The sequence below is a fragment of the Canis aureus genome, chromosome 5 (assembly GCF_053574225.1).
Source record: "Canis aureus isolate CA01 chromosome 5, VMU_Caureus_v.1.0, whole genome shotgun sequence".
Lineage (NCBI taxonomy): Eukaryota > Metazoa > Chordata > Mammalia > Carnivora > Canidae > Canis > Canis aureus.
The window spans coordinates 24,168,784-24,182,675 of record NC_135615.1 but is presented as its reverse complement, the minus strand read 5'-3'; the positions used below and the strand labels follow the sequence as shown (position 1 = coordinate 24,182,675).

At 46.0% G+C, this 13,892-nt stretch overlaps 1 protein-coding gene across 1 annotated transcript in view; it reads right to left on the bottom strand.

Annotated features, from left to right (window-relative positions):
• CCDC3 (coiled-coil domain containing 3) overlaps nt 1-9,073 on the bottom strand; it is a 115,054-nt gene extending 105,981 nt beyond the window's left edge. Inside the window, exons 1-2 of the mRNA XM_077897216.1 lie at nt 8,685-9,073; nt 5,924-6,098 (exon numbers count right to left, since the gene is read on the bottom strand). Coding sequence (XP_077753342.1) covers nt 5,924-6,098; nt 8,685-9,058 — 549 coding nt within the window. The 5' untranslated portion in view covers nt 9,059-9,073. The remainder of the gene's footprint in view (nt 1-5,923; nt 6,099-8,684) is intronic.
• Nucleotides 9,074-13,892: the final 4,819 nt, after the last annotated feature.

Here is a 13,892-nt window from a genome sequence, read left to right as displayed (position 1 = left end):
TAGAGGATGGCAAAGGAAACAATCAACAAAACTAAAAGGCACCTATGGAATAGGAGAAGATATTCACAAAGGACATATTAGATAAGGGGCTAGTAATCCAAACTTAACACCTCCAAAAAAACAAACAATCCAGTCAAGAAATGGGCAGAAGACATGAACAGACATTTCTCCAAATAAGACAAACATCCAACAGACATGAAAAAATGCTCAACATCACTCAGCATCAGGGAAATCCAAATCAGAACTACAAGGAGATACCACCTCACACCAGTCAGAATGGCCAAAATTAACCACTCAGGAAACAACATGTTGGCGAGGATGCGGAGGAAAGGGAACCCACCCTACACTGTTGGTGGGAATGCAAACTGGTGAAGCCACTCTGGAAAACAGTACAGAGGTTCCTCAAAAAGTTAAAAATAGAACTACCCTACAACCCAGCAACTTGCATTCTTAGGTATTTATCCAAAGGAGATAAAATTAGGGACTTGAAGGGGCACATGCACCCCAATGTTTATAGCAGCATTATCAACAATAGCCAAAATATGAACCCAGATGTCCATTGACAGACGAATGGATAAAGGTGTAGGTTCTGTGTGTGTGGAATGGAATAGAATTTTATTTAGATAAGAATGAAATAATGCTATTTTGCAATGACGTGGATGGAACTAGAAGGTATTATGCTAAGAAAAATGGTCAGAGAAACACAAATACCATATGTGGAATTTAAGAGACAAAACAGATGAACAAAGAGGAAGAGCAGGAAAATTAAAATAAGAAAAATTATAAGAGACTCCTAACCATAGACAACAAACTGAGGGCTGCTAGAAGGGATGTGGGGAGGGGATGGGGTAACTGGGTGATGGACATGAAGGAGGGCACTTGATGTAATGAGCTCTGGGTGTTCTATGCAACTTATGAATCACTAAATTCTACCCCTGAAGCTGGTAATATGCTATATGTTAACTCAGTTGAAATTTAATTTTTTAAAAAATGGGCACGGCAGCCCGGGTGGCTCAGCGGTTTAGTGCAGCCTTTGGCCCAGTGCCTGATTCTGGAGACCCAGGATCGAGTCCCTACGTCGGGCTCCCTGCATGGAGCCTGCTTCTCCCTCTGCCTGTGTCTCTGCGTGTGTGTGTGTGTGTGTGTGTGTGTGTGTGTGTGTGTCATGAATAAATAAATAAATAAAAATCTTTTTAAAAAATAAAAATAAAAAATAAATTTTAAAAAATGGGCAGAGGACCTGACTAGCCACTTTTCCAGGGACATAGTGAGGGCCAACACACATGAAAAGATGCTCAACATCACTAATCATCAGGGAAATGCAAACCAAAAGTACCATGAAGTATTACCTTGCACCTGTTAGGACAGCTATTACCCAAAAACTAGAAGATACCACGTGTTGCAAGGATGTGGAGAAGAGGTAGGTCCATCATATACTGCTGATGGGAATGTAAATGGATACAGCCACTATGGGAAACAGTATGGAGGTTCCTTAAAAAATTGAAAATAGAACTGCCAGATGATACAGCAATCCCACTTCTGGGTATAAACCCAAACTGGATAAAATCATTACCTTGAAGACTTACCTACACTCCCCAGTTCAGTGCAGCATTTTTCACAATAGCCAAGACAGGAAACAACCTATATGCCCAATGGCAGATGAAAGGATAAAGAAGACGAATGGATAAAGAAGATGTGGTCTATGTATACAATGGAATATTCCTCAGCCATTAGAAATGACAAATACCCACCATTTGCTTCCACGTGGATGGAACTGGAGGATATTATGCTGGGTGAAGTAAGTCCATCAGAGAAAGACAAACATTATATGGTCTCATTCATTTGGGGAATATAAAAAATAGTGAAAGGGAATAAAGGGGAAAGGAGAAAAAAAAGAGTGGGAAATATCAGAAAGGGAGACAGAACATGAAAGACTCCTAACTCTGGGAAACAAACTAGGGGTGGTGGAAGGGGAGGAGGGCGGGGGGTGGGGGTGACTGGGTGACGGGCAGTGAGGGGGGCACTTGACAGGATGAGCACTGGGTGTTATTCTATATGTTGGAAAATTGAACACCAATAAAAAATAAATTTATAAAAAAAAGAATCTGGGGAAAAAAAAGAAACTGTGGTATGTATACACACAAAGATTATTTGGCCTTTAAAAAGGAGACCCCGCCATTTTCAAAATGGATGAAGGATGGACCTTGAGAGCATTACGCTAAGTCAGACAGAGTAAGACAATTACTGTCTGATTTCATTTACATGTGGAATCTAAGAACAAACCAAACACACACATATACAATGAGTTACCACTGCACACCTATCAGCATGTCTGTTTTTTCTGACCATACCAAGTACTGATGATGATGCAGAACTGGAGCTTTCATACATTGCTAATACAAATCCAAAACATTACTGCCGCTCTCAAAAAGAATTTTGCAGTTTCTTACAAAATTAGACATACACTTACCTTATGACCCAGCAAACCCATCACAGGTATTTACCCAAGACACACTGAAATTTATGTGCATACCACAACCTGTACGTGGGTCTTTTCGGTCTGGTAGCCTAAGATTGTGAACAACTTAAATCTCTCTCAACTGACAACTGGATAAATAAAACTGTGGTACATCCCTGAGACACAGTGGAATACTCAGCAACTAAAAATAAAGTGAACTACGAATGAACACAAAACAATTATCAAATGTATCATGCTAAGTAAAAGCAGCCAATCGAAAGGAAAAAAAAAAGCAACATACTGTATGAGTCCATTCATAAGGTACTCTGGAAAATGCACAACCAGTGTTGGAATAGTAGACCCCATGAGTTCAGGTTAGGAAAGGGTCTGACCAAAAAAGGGCAGAAGGGAGGTTCTTTGCAGTGATGGTACTTTTCGGGCACTGGGGTTAGTTTTGATAAATACACATGGTTGTATAATCACAACTCTTAACAGCATATGCAAGAGAGTCAATTTTATTGCATATGGATTTTTGATATTAATGTAGAAAATGAGACAGAAGGCTTCTGCTTACTTAGGCATCCTGTCTTTCTGGATGAGAGACAGGATGTCTAAGTAACAAATGTGTAAAACCCATAAAAGGGTGCACCAAACCTACAACAGTAAATAAAATAGTTATCTCTGCCCTTGGGTAGTTTGGACAACCTGAGTAGGCAGGGTCTGAATAGCAGGAAAACAGAGACCAAGTGGTGTGAACAGGATGGCTGCCATCTTTAAATACAACAAAACCCCTTCCCTCAACTATTCTACCCCCTTCACCAGCAGCCTTAGATGTATGAAACCATCCACAGGCAAACTTCAACTCCTTGATGAGTTGTCTACCCTCACTCATGCCCCACCACCCTATTCCCTCATGTTATGGAAAATGTCCTCATTTAGGTCACCTAAGAGAGCTTACTCCTCAATAATCATTTTACTTGACTTCGCAACAGCTTTTGGCTCTGATGATCACGCATCCTTCTAGGAACACTCTGTACCCTTGACCCTCCGGGCTTTCCCTCTACATCTCTGAATGCTCCTTCTCAACCATTGTTAGCATTCCACAAGGCTCAGTCCTACTCTAGGGCCTATACTCTGCTCTCCCTATGTGCAAAAAATCCCTGAAAATCTCATTCACATCCAGTCTCAACAGACACTGAATTATTGTTAAGTCCCAAAGGTCGATTTTCCACTTAGAGCTCTTCTAAAAAGCTCCAAACTTACAGATTCAACCCCTATTCAAGAGCTCACTTGGCTCAAAATGACTCCGATGGCTCAAGAACCCCTCAACTCTGTACATTCAGCATCCGACACCTGAATTCCCCTACCAAACCTTTCCTATTCACATCTCGCAGAGTCAGTCCTGGCATGCAGCTCACACCAGAAACAAAGAAGTTAGCTTTGACCCTCCTCTACCTCTTTGTGACCAAACCATCAGGAACACCTAATCTTATCCCCTAAATCTCTCTCAAATTTGTCCACTTTACTCCATCCCTACCGCCTCTACATAGTCCAGCAACTACCTAGGAGCTTTATAACCACTTCCTGTTCTCACCACATCACTTGGATTCCCTCCAACCCAGTAGGTTTTTCAAAATGTAAACTTGATCCTGTCCCCCTTCCTTTCACAACATAAAAGGTTTCCCATCAGAATTAGGACAAAGCCCAAATCCTCACTAGGTCTGGCCCCAACTCAAGCTCTTGTCCCATCCTCCTCAGTCACTCCCTTTGCTCCAGCCAAGGAGCTTTCTTTCATTCCCTCAAAGGCATCATGCATTGTGCTGCCACAGGAACTTTCCACAGATTCTTTGGAGTGCTCTCATATCTCCCTGATCCCAGCATTAACTAGGATGCCTCTTCATCCATCAAATCTTAGCTTCAGTATCAATTCAACAGAGAAGGCTTTCTTTACCCTTAAGTCTAGGTCAGAATCCCTGATATTTTTTGGGGGGGGAGCATATGTTTTCATTTAAAATTATGAGATCATTAATGGGGTCTTTTGATTCTGTCAATCACCAACACTAGGACTATGAGCTTCAGGAGAACAGGGGCTTTGTATTTTGCTCAATATTGAAAAACTAACATCTAAAACAGTAGCTGCTTTATAGTAGGTATACAGTATTTGCTAAAGATTGGACTCTGCAGTCCCACAAACTGATGTCGAATGTCATACATGTCCACACACTCTGTAACAGCAACATACTGGAAACAAAGCTAACCACCTATTAACAGAGGACTTGATTAAATATATTGTGATACATGCACTCAATGGAATGCTATGCAGCCATTTAAGGCAACTTCACCTACACTGATATAGAAAGATCTTCAAGATCTACTTGTGAATAAAGGCAACGTATAGCCAAGTATGCGTAGTGGGCTGCCACTTGGGTCAAAGGAGACCATAAATAACATAAGTTTGAATTATTTGTTGGATGAAAATACTCATTGAACAGTAACTCTTTGTTTAAAGGGTAGGTGGGAACCAGATGGGTAGGCATCAGACGTGGAAGAGAAACTCTATTGACTACCATTCTACACTTCTAGATGTGGGGACCCATGGGAGCCACTTACCATGTGCAAATTAGTTCATCAACCCATAAAAATAGTCCTTGTCCCATGAGATGCCTACACCCTCCCCCCATCAGAACACTTCTAGCAGTCTCTCACACTGCCCTAAAAACATGGGAGACCTGGCCTGGGGCCACCTCCTCTACTGATCTGGTCCTACAGTCATCCCAGCTTGAGTATGGCAGTGCCGTCTGCGACAGTGACAGTTTTCAAAATCTCCCCACAACTCTGACAACTGTCCCAGATGGGCAGATCTCTTTTACATTTTCATACCCCAAATTATCTTAACCCTTACATTCCACACTGCTTTGGCCACCCTATGCCTCCAGGTCTTCACAACTAGAGTTAACAATCATGGAAGGGTTAGCTAGGACAACCATTTCCTGGAGGACTTTCTCTTCTCCCTTAGAAGATTCCCTAGAGCCTTATGCTATCAATAACAGTAATGATCTAATAATCATAATGGCTCTCATGTACTGAGTACTTACTCTGTCATGCACTATGTTAGAGGCTTTACATATTTTCATTTTTTTTACTTTTTTTCTTACATAGGTAAATCCCACTGCATCAACCCTATGATGTAGTTTGTTCCCATCTTACAAGAGGAGAAACTAAGGATAGGTTCCCACCTTCATTCAATCTGTTCTTTCACTTTATGAGGAACCCCATACCAGCTAGTAAAGTCTCAGGAATCTAGTTAGTTTATAAGAAGTTTGTTTGTCTGTTTGTTTAAACGCCAGGGGAATGGGAAAGGTCTGGGCTTCTGGAAGAGTACTCTTGACTCCTTTAGTCACGAAATTCAGACAAGACGTAGCTATTCTATTATTTCGCTGTGACACGGGAACAGTCAATTCTTACCCTATTGTCTTCCTGGATCTCCCAGTCACTGGAAAAAGTTGCCAGTTGCTGCCCTTGAGAACAGTTCGAAAACTGGAAAAGGCTGGAAAACATCCTTCTGTTCTCTTGAGTGTCTGGAAAGATGGCATCTTGGAAATTGACTCCGTGAGGCAAGAGATTATAGTTTTCATCCATCCTAATGGGAACAAAGAGGAAAAAAAGTAGAACTGTAGGCTGTACAGCCATAGGGTATACCAGCTTTAATCAAGAGTTGTAAAGACGGACCATCTTGCCATTACACAACTAGGTCTCACAGGACTCTCGTTAGAGGACTTACCATTTCTAAGTGTTTCTCTGCCTCACACTACAGGAGTCTATCCTTAAGGTTTTCCAAAAGGGGAGTTTGGATGAAGGGTTGCCGGGGAGGGACGTTGTGCAGATGTGTTTGTCTACTTGTATATCTCCCAAGTGGCCTACTTTTTCACAGTGTTCCTTGTTTCTCAAAGGAAATGAAAGCCAGTTATAATGACCAAGGTTCGAATCCCGCCATTGCTACTTGTCACATATCTGATTGGAGAGGAGTTTCCTGGATTACCTAAGCTTCACTATTCCAGTCGCTACTCCACCACCATGATGGGGTGCAAGGACCGCATTAGATAAAGTATCTGGCATAGAGCAAGTGCAGTATAGACATTAACATTTTCATCGAGCTAAGAATAAATAGCCTGTTGGAAAGACAAAGAAATCCCGTACAGAGAAGAGAGGGAGAAGTTACCCTCCAGCACAAATAGGGACTCACCAGTGAGCCTCCACTGCCACTTTTCCCTGTGACACTGCCCAGAATCTGTCCTGATCTCACCAGGTCCCAGAATAACAGGGGAGGAATGATTTGTATGCCGTTGTTAACACACTTCAGGGCAACACAGCCCTGTGAAATGCAAATCTGTCAGACTACCAGTGGACTCTGTATTTCTGCCCTAAACTTTCTGTAAATATGTCAGAGGGAAAGATGAAAGGGCTGGCTGACCACCACAGAGCCACTGGACAAAGCTCTTTCATGATAAAAATCAGGAAAATATAATGTCTGCTCAAGTTCTCCAGCTTTTTTCTTCGGAAAATAAAGTTTCAGCGACTAGTAGCTTTATAGCTGGGTTCTCAGTATCCTTCCTCAAGAAAAACAGGAGAAATCTGAGTTTCTTTGTATCACAGATACCACCTCACTCCTTGCTGACTTTATTTAGAAACTATACTTCCCCAGAAATTTAAAAAAAAGGGGGGGGGCACAACATAATCTCAGCAAACCGCCCAAGCCAACACAAAGCACGCCATGTATTCTAAACTTAGAGGTTCTGGCTCCAATATGGAAAACATGTGTTGCCATGAGCTTATGAACGTCCCCGGGTGGATCTTATGGTTTTCTTGTTCAGGCTCATGTGAAATCTCAAGAGCTAAAAGTGAATCTGCAGACTGAGGGCATGGTCATTCCAAAGGTCCTCGTCGCTGCTTCCCGGACTGGGGAGACTGGAGCCACTGCCAGTCTGGACTGTGGGTTCACTCACTCACTAGCTAGATATGTAGGTAACATTCCAGGTCAACGTTTCTCGCAGCTGCTCTAGGGCACTCTAATTCAACCGGCGGCAGCCAATGCATTTAGGGTTCCACCTGCTGTTCTCTATCTCAAACTTCAAACCCATTGACTGAACTCACACGCATGAATTCCATCTTGACTGCAGGCCAACTTTCATGGAACTTGACAAGATTCCAGGGGTCTCCAGTCGGAGGGGGCCTCCTGCCTGCTTCACCTAGGTTCTTCAAAGCACTGGGAGCCAGGTCCTCCTCCCCTGCAGGCCCCCCCCACCTAAATCTTTGCTATTTTGAAAAGCCAGGCACTGAGATCTGCTGGTGGTGGACAAGGGGTGAAACAAAGGGACAGTTGGGCTGCACGCCTCACCATCCCTAACTTGGCATTCAAGCAGGTGCGGCAAAGAGGAACTGGGCCTTCCTTAGCTCACCTGCACAAGTGTGCTGCGGCTTCACTGTGTTTTCATCTCAACCAACCTGGTTTCCCGCGTAGGGAGAGAGGGAGGCAACTGAGGTTCTTCCCAACACAATTTGTTCAAAAATTCACAGGGAGAGCAGAGCTGGAATTCCAACAACAGTCTGACTTGAAAGTTGATGCCCCCGCCCTCACCATCCCAAGGTACTCCCAGTGAATCCGATTATTTTTTTTATTGGAGTTCAATTTGCCAACATATAGCATAACACCCAGTGCTCATCCCGCCAAGTGCCCCCTTCATTGCCCATCACCCAGTCACCCCAACACCTCCGCCCACTTCCCCTTGCACTACCCCTTATTTCCCAGAGTTAGGGGTCTCTCTAAAAGAATAAAAAGAGGAGCCAAGTGGATTGTTGGAAACCACCTTGGGCTTTTGCCTGCAACACTCTTTGATGCATTCAGCCCAGAAATCCTCCCTGGTTTCTGTTTTTTCAGTGGCCTTAGCCGAATACACCCAGGACCTTTGTCCAGACGTCGCACGGAGCAGGAGAGAATAAAGAGTTAAAAGGTGACGGGCACTGGGGGCTATTCTGTATGTTAGTAAATTGAACACCAATAAAAAATAAATTTAAAAAAAAAAGAGTTAAAAGGAAAGGAGCCCAAGGCGTATTCCAGGATCCCTGGAGTTCCCGGGCTGGCTCCAGGTGCCCCTGGGGGCCGGGGGGGGGGGGGGGGGGGCAAAGAGCGCGGGAGGAGGCGCGGGCCGAGGTGAGGTGCGGCGCTCACCTGAGGAAGAAGAAGTAGGCGTAGTCCTGGACCACGGTGTGGGAGTGACACGAGAAGTAGCCCAGGCCCGTGAGGTTGAGCCTGGAGCCGGCGGGCACCTCGAGCATGCTGCCCCACGCCTGGTCGCACAGCATCTCGATCTCGGCCGAGTAGAAGAGCCCCGCGTCGCCGGCCTCGTACTGCCACGGCAGGTAGTTGTAGGGGCCGTGCACCTCGTGGTGCAGCGCCAGCACCCTGGCGTACACGATGATCTCGGCCAGCTCGGCGCGGCAGCCCTCGCTCAGCGGCCTCCACTCGGACGGCAGCTGGCAGCCGCGGGCGGGGTCCGGCCGGCCGGCCAGGCAGAGCGCGGCGAGCAGCAGCGGGCGCAGCATGCCGGCGGGCGCGGCGCGGGAGCGGGAGCCGGAGCGGGAGCGGGAGCGGGAGCGGGAGCCGCGCGGGAGCCGGCGGGGGGCGCGCTAGCCGGGGCGCATGGCGGGGACCCCGGGGCCGCGGCGCGGGGCGGGGCGCGGGGAGAGCGGCGGCCGCCGGGAGCCGCCGGGAGCCGCCGGCGTCGGGGAGCCCGCGGAGCCCACAGCGCCGCCCCGCCGGCCGGCCCAGGGCAGCCCGCAGCGCAGGGCTCGGGCGCCGCTCTCCCAGCCGCGGGGCCCGCCGCGCCCGGCCCTGCGCGCCGCCTTAAGTAGGGGTCTCGGGGCGGGCCGCCGCCTCCTGCCCTGCCCCCCGCGACGGGGCGTGGGCGGCGGAGGGCGGGGGTGGGGGCGCCGCGGCGCGCGGCGTCGGTGCTCCCAGGCCCCGCGCGGTGCAGGGCGAGCGGGGGCTGCGCGACCCGGTCACCGGCTGCCGCGGTGCGCTGGGCCCGCTCCGGACGCGTGGCCCCCTCGCAGTCCTCGCTGCTTGGCCGCAGGACCCTGTAGGCGCGTTTGCGTGGTCCCGGGAGTTTATTTATTTATTTATTTATTTTTATTTATTTATTTATTTATTTATTTATTTATTTATTTATTTATTTATTTATTTTTTAAGATTTTACTTATTCATAAGAGACAGAGAGGCAGAGGCAGAAGCAGGCTCCAAGCAGGGAGCCCGACGTGGGATTCGATCCCGGGTCTCCAGGATCACGCCCCGGGCTGCAGGCGGCGCTAAGCCGCCGAGCCTCCCGGGCTGCCCTCGACTGCCTTTTACAGTCGAGAGATCCGCGGAAATCAAATCTGCCTTTTGCTTTGCAAAAGTTAATCTGGAAATGCAGCGTTTAGATTACCTCCCCCCCCCTCTTGCTCTCTTTCACGTTGCTTATTATCTCATGATAATCTTAGGAAAGCCTTAACGAGAGATTTGAAAAGCCATTCTTGTCCCGATTTCCCTAAAGCTGAGTGATTTATAGAATCCCTGCTTCCAGATTCTGAACCCCCGACACCTGAGGAATAAATTAAGAAGTGAATTCCAACCAGCTTTTCACAAGTCAGTGCGTGAGTCTGAGGAGACCCAGGCTCAACCAAGTCTCTTTCTCTCTACACTCAGCAGCAGCTCCTTTTATCTCCTAATTGCCCTAAGTGTTCCTAATGTAGTAAGAAGAAAAAAAGGAGGATGTTTATTTGTAAACATATTTATAGTATTTTTCTATATGGATTACATCGTGCATATATAATCGTGCGTGTAATATGCACTTCATGGTACATGTCATACACATTGTATGTAATATATATTTATAATAAATGTATGAGCAGAACTGCCTTAAAAATGGAAGACTCTGTTCCACAAGCATCTCGTTTACCAAGGTTTCTGCAAGTCTGAGTCTTGGAACTAGCTAACTTCTTCCATTCGCTGAAGAGAAAGTTCTTAGGGAATTCTGGAAGGAAAGGTAAAGAGAAAAGAGGATAAAGAAGTGGGAGAGGAAGTTTTGAGGCTGGGCCTCACCTCTCTATGGTCCCCAAATCTTCTTCCTGTGATCCCTAAATCTTCAATTCAGGCGATTTAATTCACCAATGCTTGTTGTGACCGCAGTCTTTGAAAGGTAACTCTGTGGTCCAGACCTGGCCCTGGCAGGCCAGTGACTCTGGAGAAAGAGACCATGAGGAAGCACAGCTTCAGGCAACAGGCGGACATCCATGGGAGGGCGTTGGGCATCCCCAGAAGCGGAATGATCAGGACTCCAGCCAGCCTTGCCCAGCTGGTGAGGGAATGGCGAGCTGCCGCTGACATGCAATCACATTAGCCCAGAATCTGATCAGTGACTCAATCGACCAAGTTCTTGTCCCTACAAAGTCATCTGTGATGAGCCTATAAGCAGACAGAAATAAGAATGAGGGGGGCACCTGGGTGGCTTAGTGGTTGGGTATCTTCCTTCCCAGGATCCTGGGATCAAGTCTCACATCAGGCTCCCTCAGGGAGCTTGCTTCTCCTTCTGCCTATGTCTCTGCCTCTCTCTCTGTGTCTCTCATAAATAAATTTTAAGATTTTTTTAAAAATAAGAGTGAGGGCTTCTCACAGATAAGAACTAATCCCTCCATAGCTAGTAGTCAGCCTAGACCTTCGATGAATTTTCCAGAAAAACCAGTTATCATTAGAGGGAATCAAGTCAACAGTCGTTCTGATGATATGACCCCTCCCCCATACACACACCCTGTAGTAGATACCAGACTTTCACAATGGGTAAATGGTGTTCAAGGATGACTTCCAACACTGCTCACTTGTCTTTCACTGAATATGTAAATTAGGAAACCTTGTAATGTCATGGTCATAGTCTACTAGGGCTGCCGTAACAAAATACACAGATGACGTGGCTGAAACAACAGGCATTTCTTTTGTTACAGTTCTAGAGGCCAGAAGACCAAAATCCAGACGTCATGAGGGTTGGTTTCTGGGGAGGGCTCTCTTCAGGCTTGTAGACAGCTGCTTCACCCCGTGTCTTCACATAGCCTTTCCTTTCCTGCATGGAGAGAGAAAGATCTCTGATGTCTCTTCCTACTCGTATAAGGACACCAATCCTGGGATCCCTGGGTGGCACAGCGGTTTGGCGCCTGCCTTTGGCCCAGGGCGCGATCCTGGAGACCCAGGATTGAATCCCACATCAGGCTCCCGGTGCATGGAGCCTGCTTCTCCCTCTGCCTGTGTCTCTGCCTCTCTGTCTCTCTGTCTCTCTCTCTCTCTCTCTCTCTCTCTCTGTGACTATCATAAATCAATAAAAAATTTTTAAAAATTTAAAAAAAAGGACACCAATCCTATCAGATTAAGGGCCCAGCCATGTGACCTAAGGATGTAATTACTTCCCTAAAGTCTTCATCTCCAAATACAGTCTCATTGGAGGTTAGGGTTTCAGCATGTGAATTTAGAGGGAAAGGGAAACAGAAACACAACTTGGTCCATAACAGATATTTAGCAGGTATTCTGTAGGTTTGCTAGAGAAGGAAAGAGAGAGGATATAAAATGCTTGATATTCCCAGCAAGCGGACTTCAAGCAACCATGGACAAATTATAATATTAACAACTGCTAACATGTATTCATTGCTTACTGTGGGCCAAGCACTATTGTAAGGGCTTTGAATGTGTTATCTTAATTCTCCAAACAACACTCTGGAAGTACATACTACTCTCATCCTCCTTTTGTAGATAAGGAAACTTAGGCATGGTGAGTTTAATTGACGTACCCAAGATTACAGAGCTGGAAAGTGACTGAACCAGGATTCAAACCCCAGCATCAGACTCCAGAATATATATATTTAACTACAACATGAGAATATGGACAAAATAGGCAATGTTTTCAAGATGCAAGTGAACCATTCATCTAGAAGCGAATATATGCATAGTAATAACCTTAGCATACTCATCAGTGATGGCTAGAGCAGTATGTAATTGGACAAACATTCATTTTGTATTAACCCTGCTCTGTGTTAGTCTCATGCTGTAACTTAAACAGATGAGATGGTAAGAAAGCTTTTCCGTTGCATCTTCGAGCATCTCAGAAGCCTGGGAAAGATTTGTTCACTTCAACAGATCTTAAAATCCTGAGTTTTCTTTCCATTTAGACAAGCAAATAAAAAATCAGTATGCATAGCTGATTTCTCCTTGCATAAACTTGACAAAATCCAAACTCTTCCAACACCATGCAGAATGTATTTTCCAGAAATGAGCATCATTGAGAGATTGTCTTTCTCCTAGACTTTTCACAGAAACATCAGTCATGCTTCTCTTCTCTGTCAGGTCTGGCTGAGTGTCACACTGCCTGGGGTTCTTTACCTGGGGTCATAGGGGGTGTCCTCTGGTGAGCAGCTTCTCTTTGGAGACTAAGAATTCCATATAAGCCAAGCTCAAGGTGGCCAGGGTGGGAAGTAAAACTTCTATCAATAAATGTTTGGGCTTAAAAGTGAATGAGCCACTTCTACTCCTTGATTCCAAGTCCCATATGTTCTGACTATGGGGAAACAGCACCCTGGATTGTTCTCTGTTTCAAAGCACATCTGGAATTCTTTAATATAGCACCTGTTCCTTTCAGGGTGGGACTCTCAACGGACATAAATGAGTCTTCAGTAAGCCATTAGTGAGCTTTCAAAACTTGTCCAGTTGCTTCTAGTTGATGGAGCAAAGGATAAGACCAGTTGATTCCATGGCTAAGAGCCCATTGCTATTCCCTTTGCAGTAGAAGAAGCAATGCTATGGAAATCACTGATCAGAAACAGTGCTATGGGAGATACCATGATGGGGGGTAAGGTAGTGCTACTGACAGAAGCACTGTGTGGCAGGGAAGGTGTATCCATGTCCAGAACATGCCTGTCCCAATGAGGACAAATCTCTGCCCCCTCCAAGACGGAAGAGGTTCAATGTAATCAGCCTGCCACCAGCTGGCTGGTTGGTTCCCCTGGTGAATGGGACTATATCGGGGGATCAGTACTGGTCTCTGTTGTTCACACAGTAGGCTCTCCGCAGTGGTGTTTGCCAGGTCAGCTTTGGTAAGAGCAAATCTATGCTGTCAAACCAATGCATAGCCTCTATCCCTACCGCCATGGCCGCCTTTTCATGGGCCCACTGAGCAAGCACTGGAGTGGCTAGGAAGAGACAATGATATCCTTAGAGTACATGATTTGTCTGCCTAGTTACTGAGAGCTTCTCTTCAGTGAATGCCTTTGGTCATCATTTATGTGGGACACAAACGTGTTATAATCTGACCATTCCAAGAAGTCTATCCACATACCTCTTCCCCAGACATCCTTGTCACCC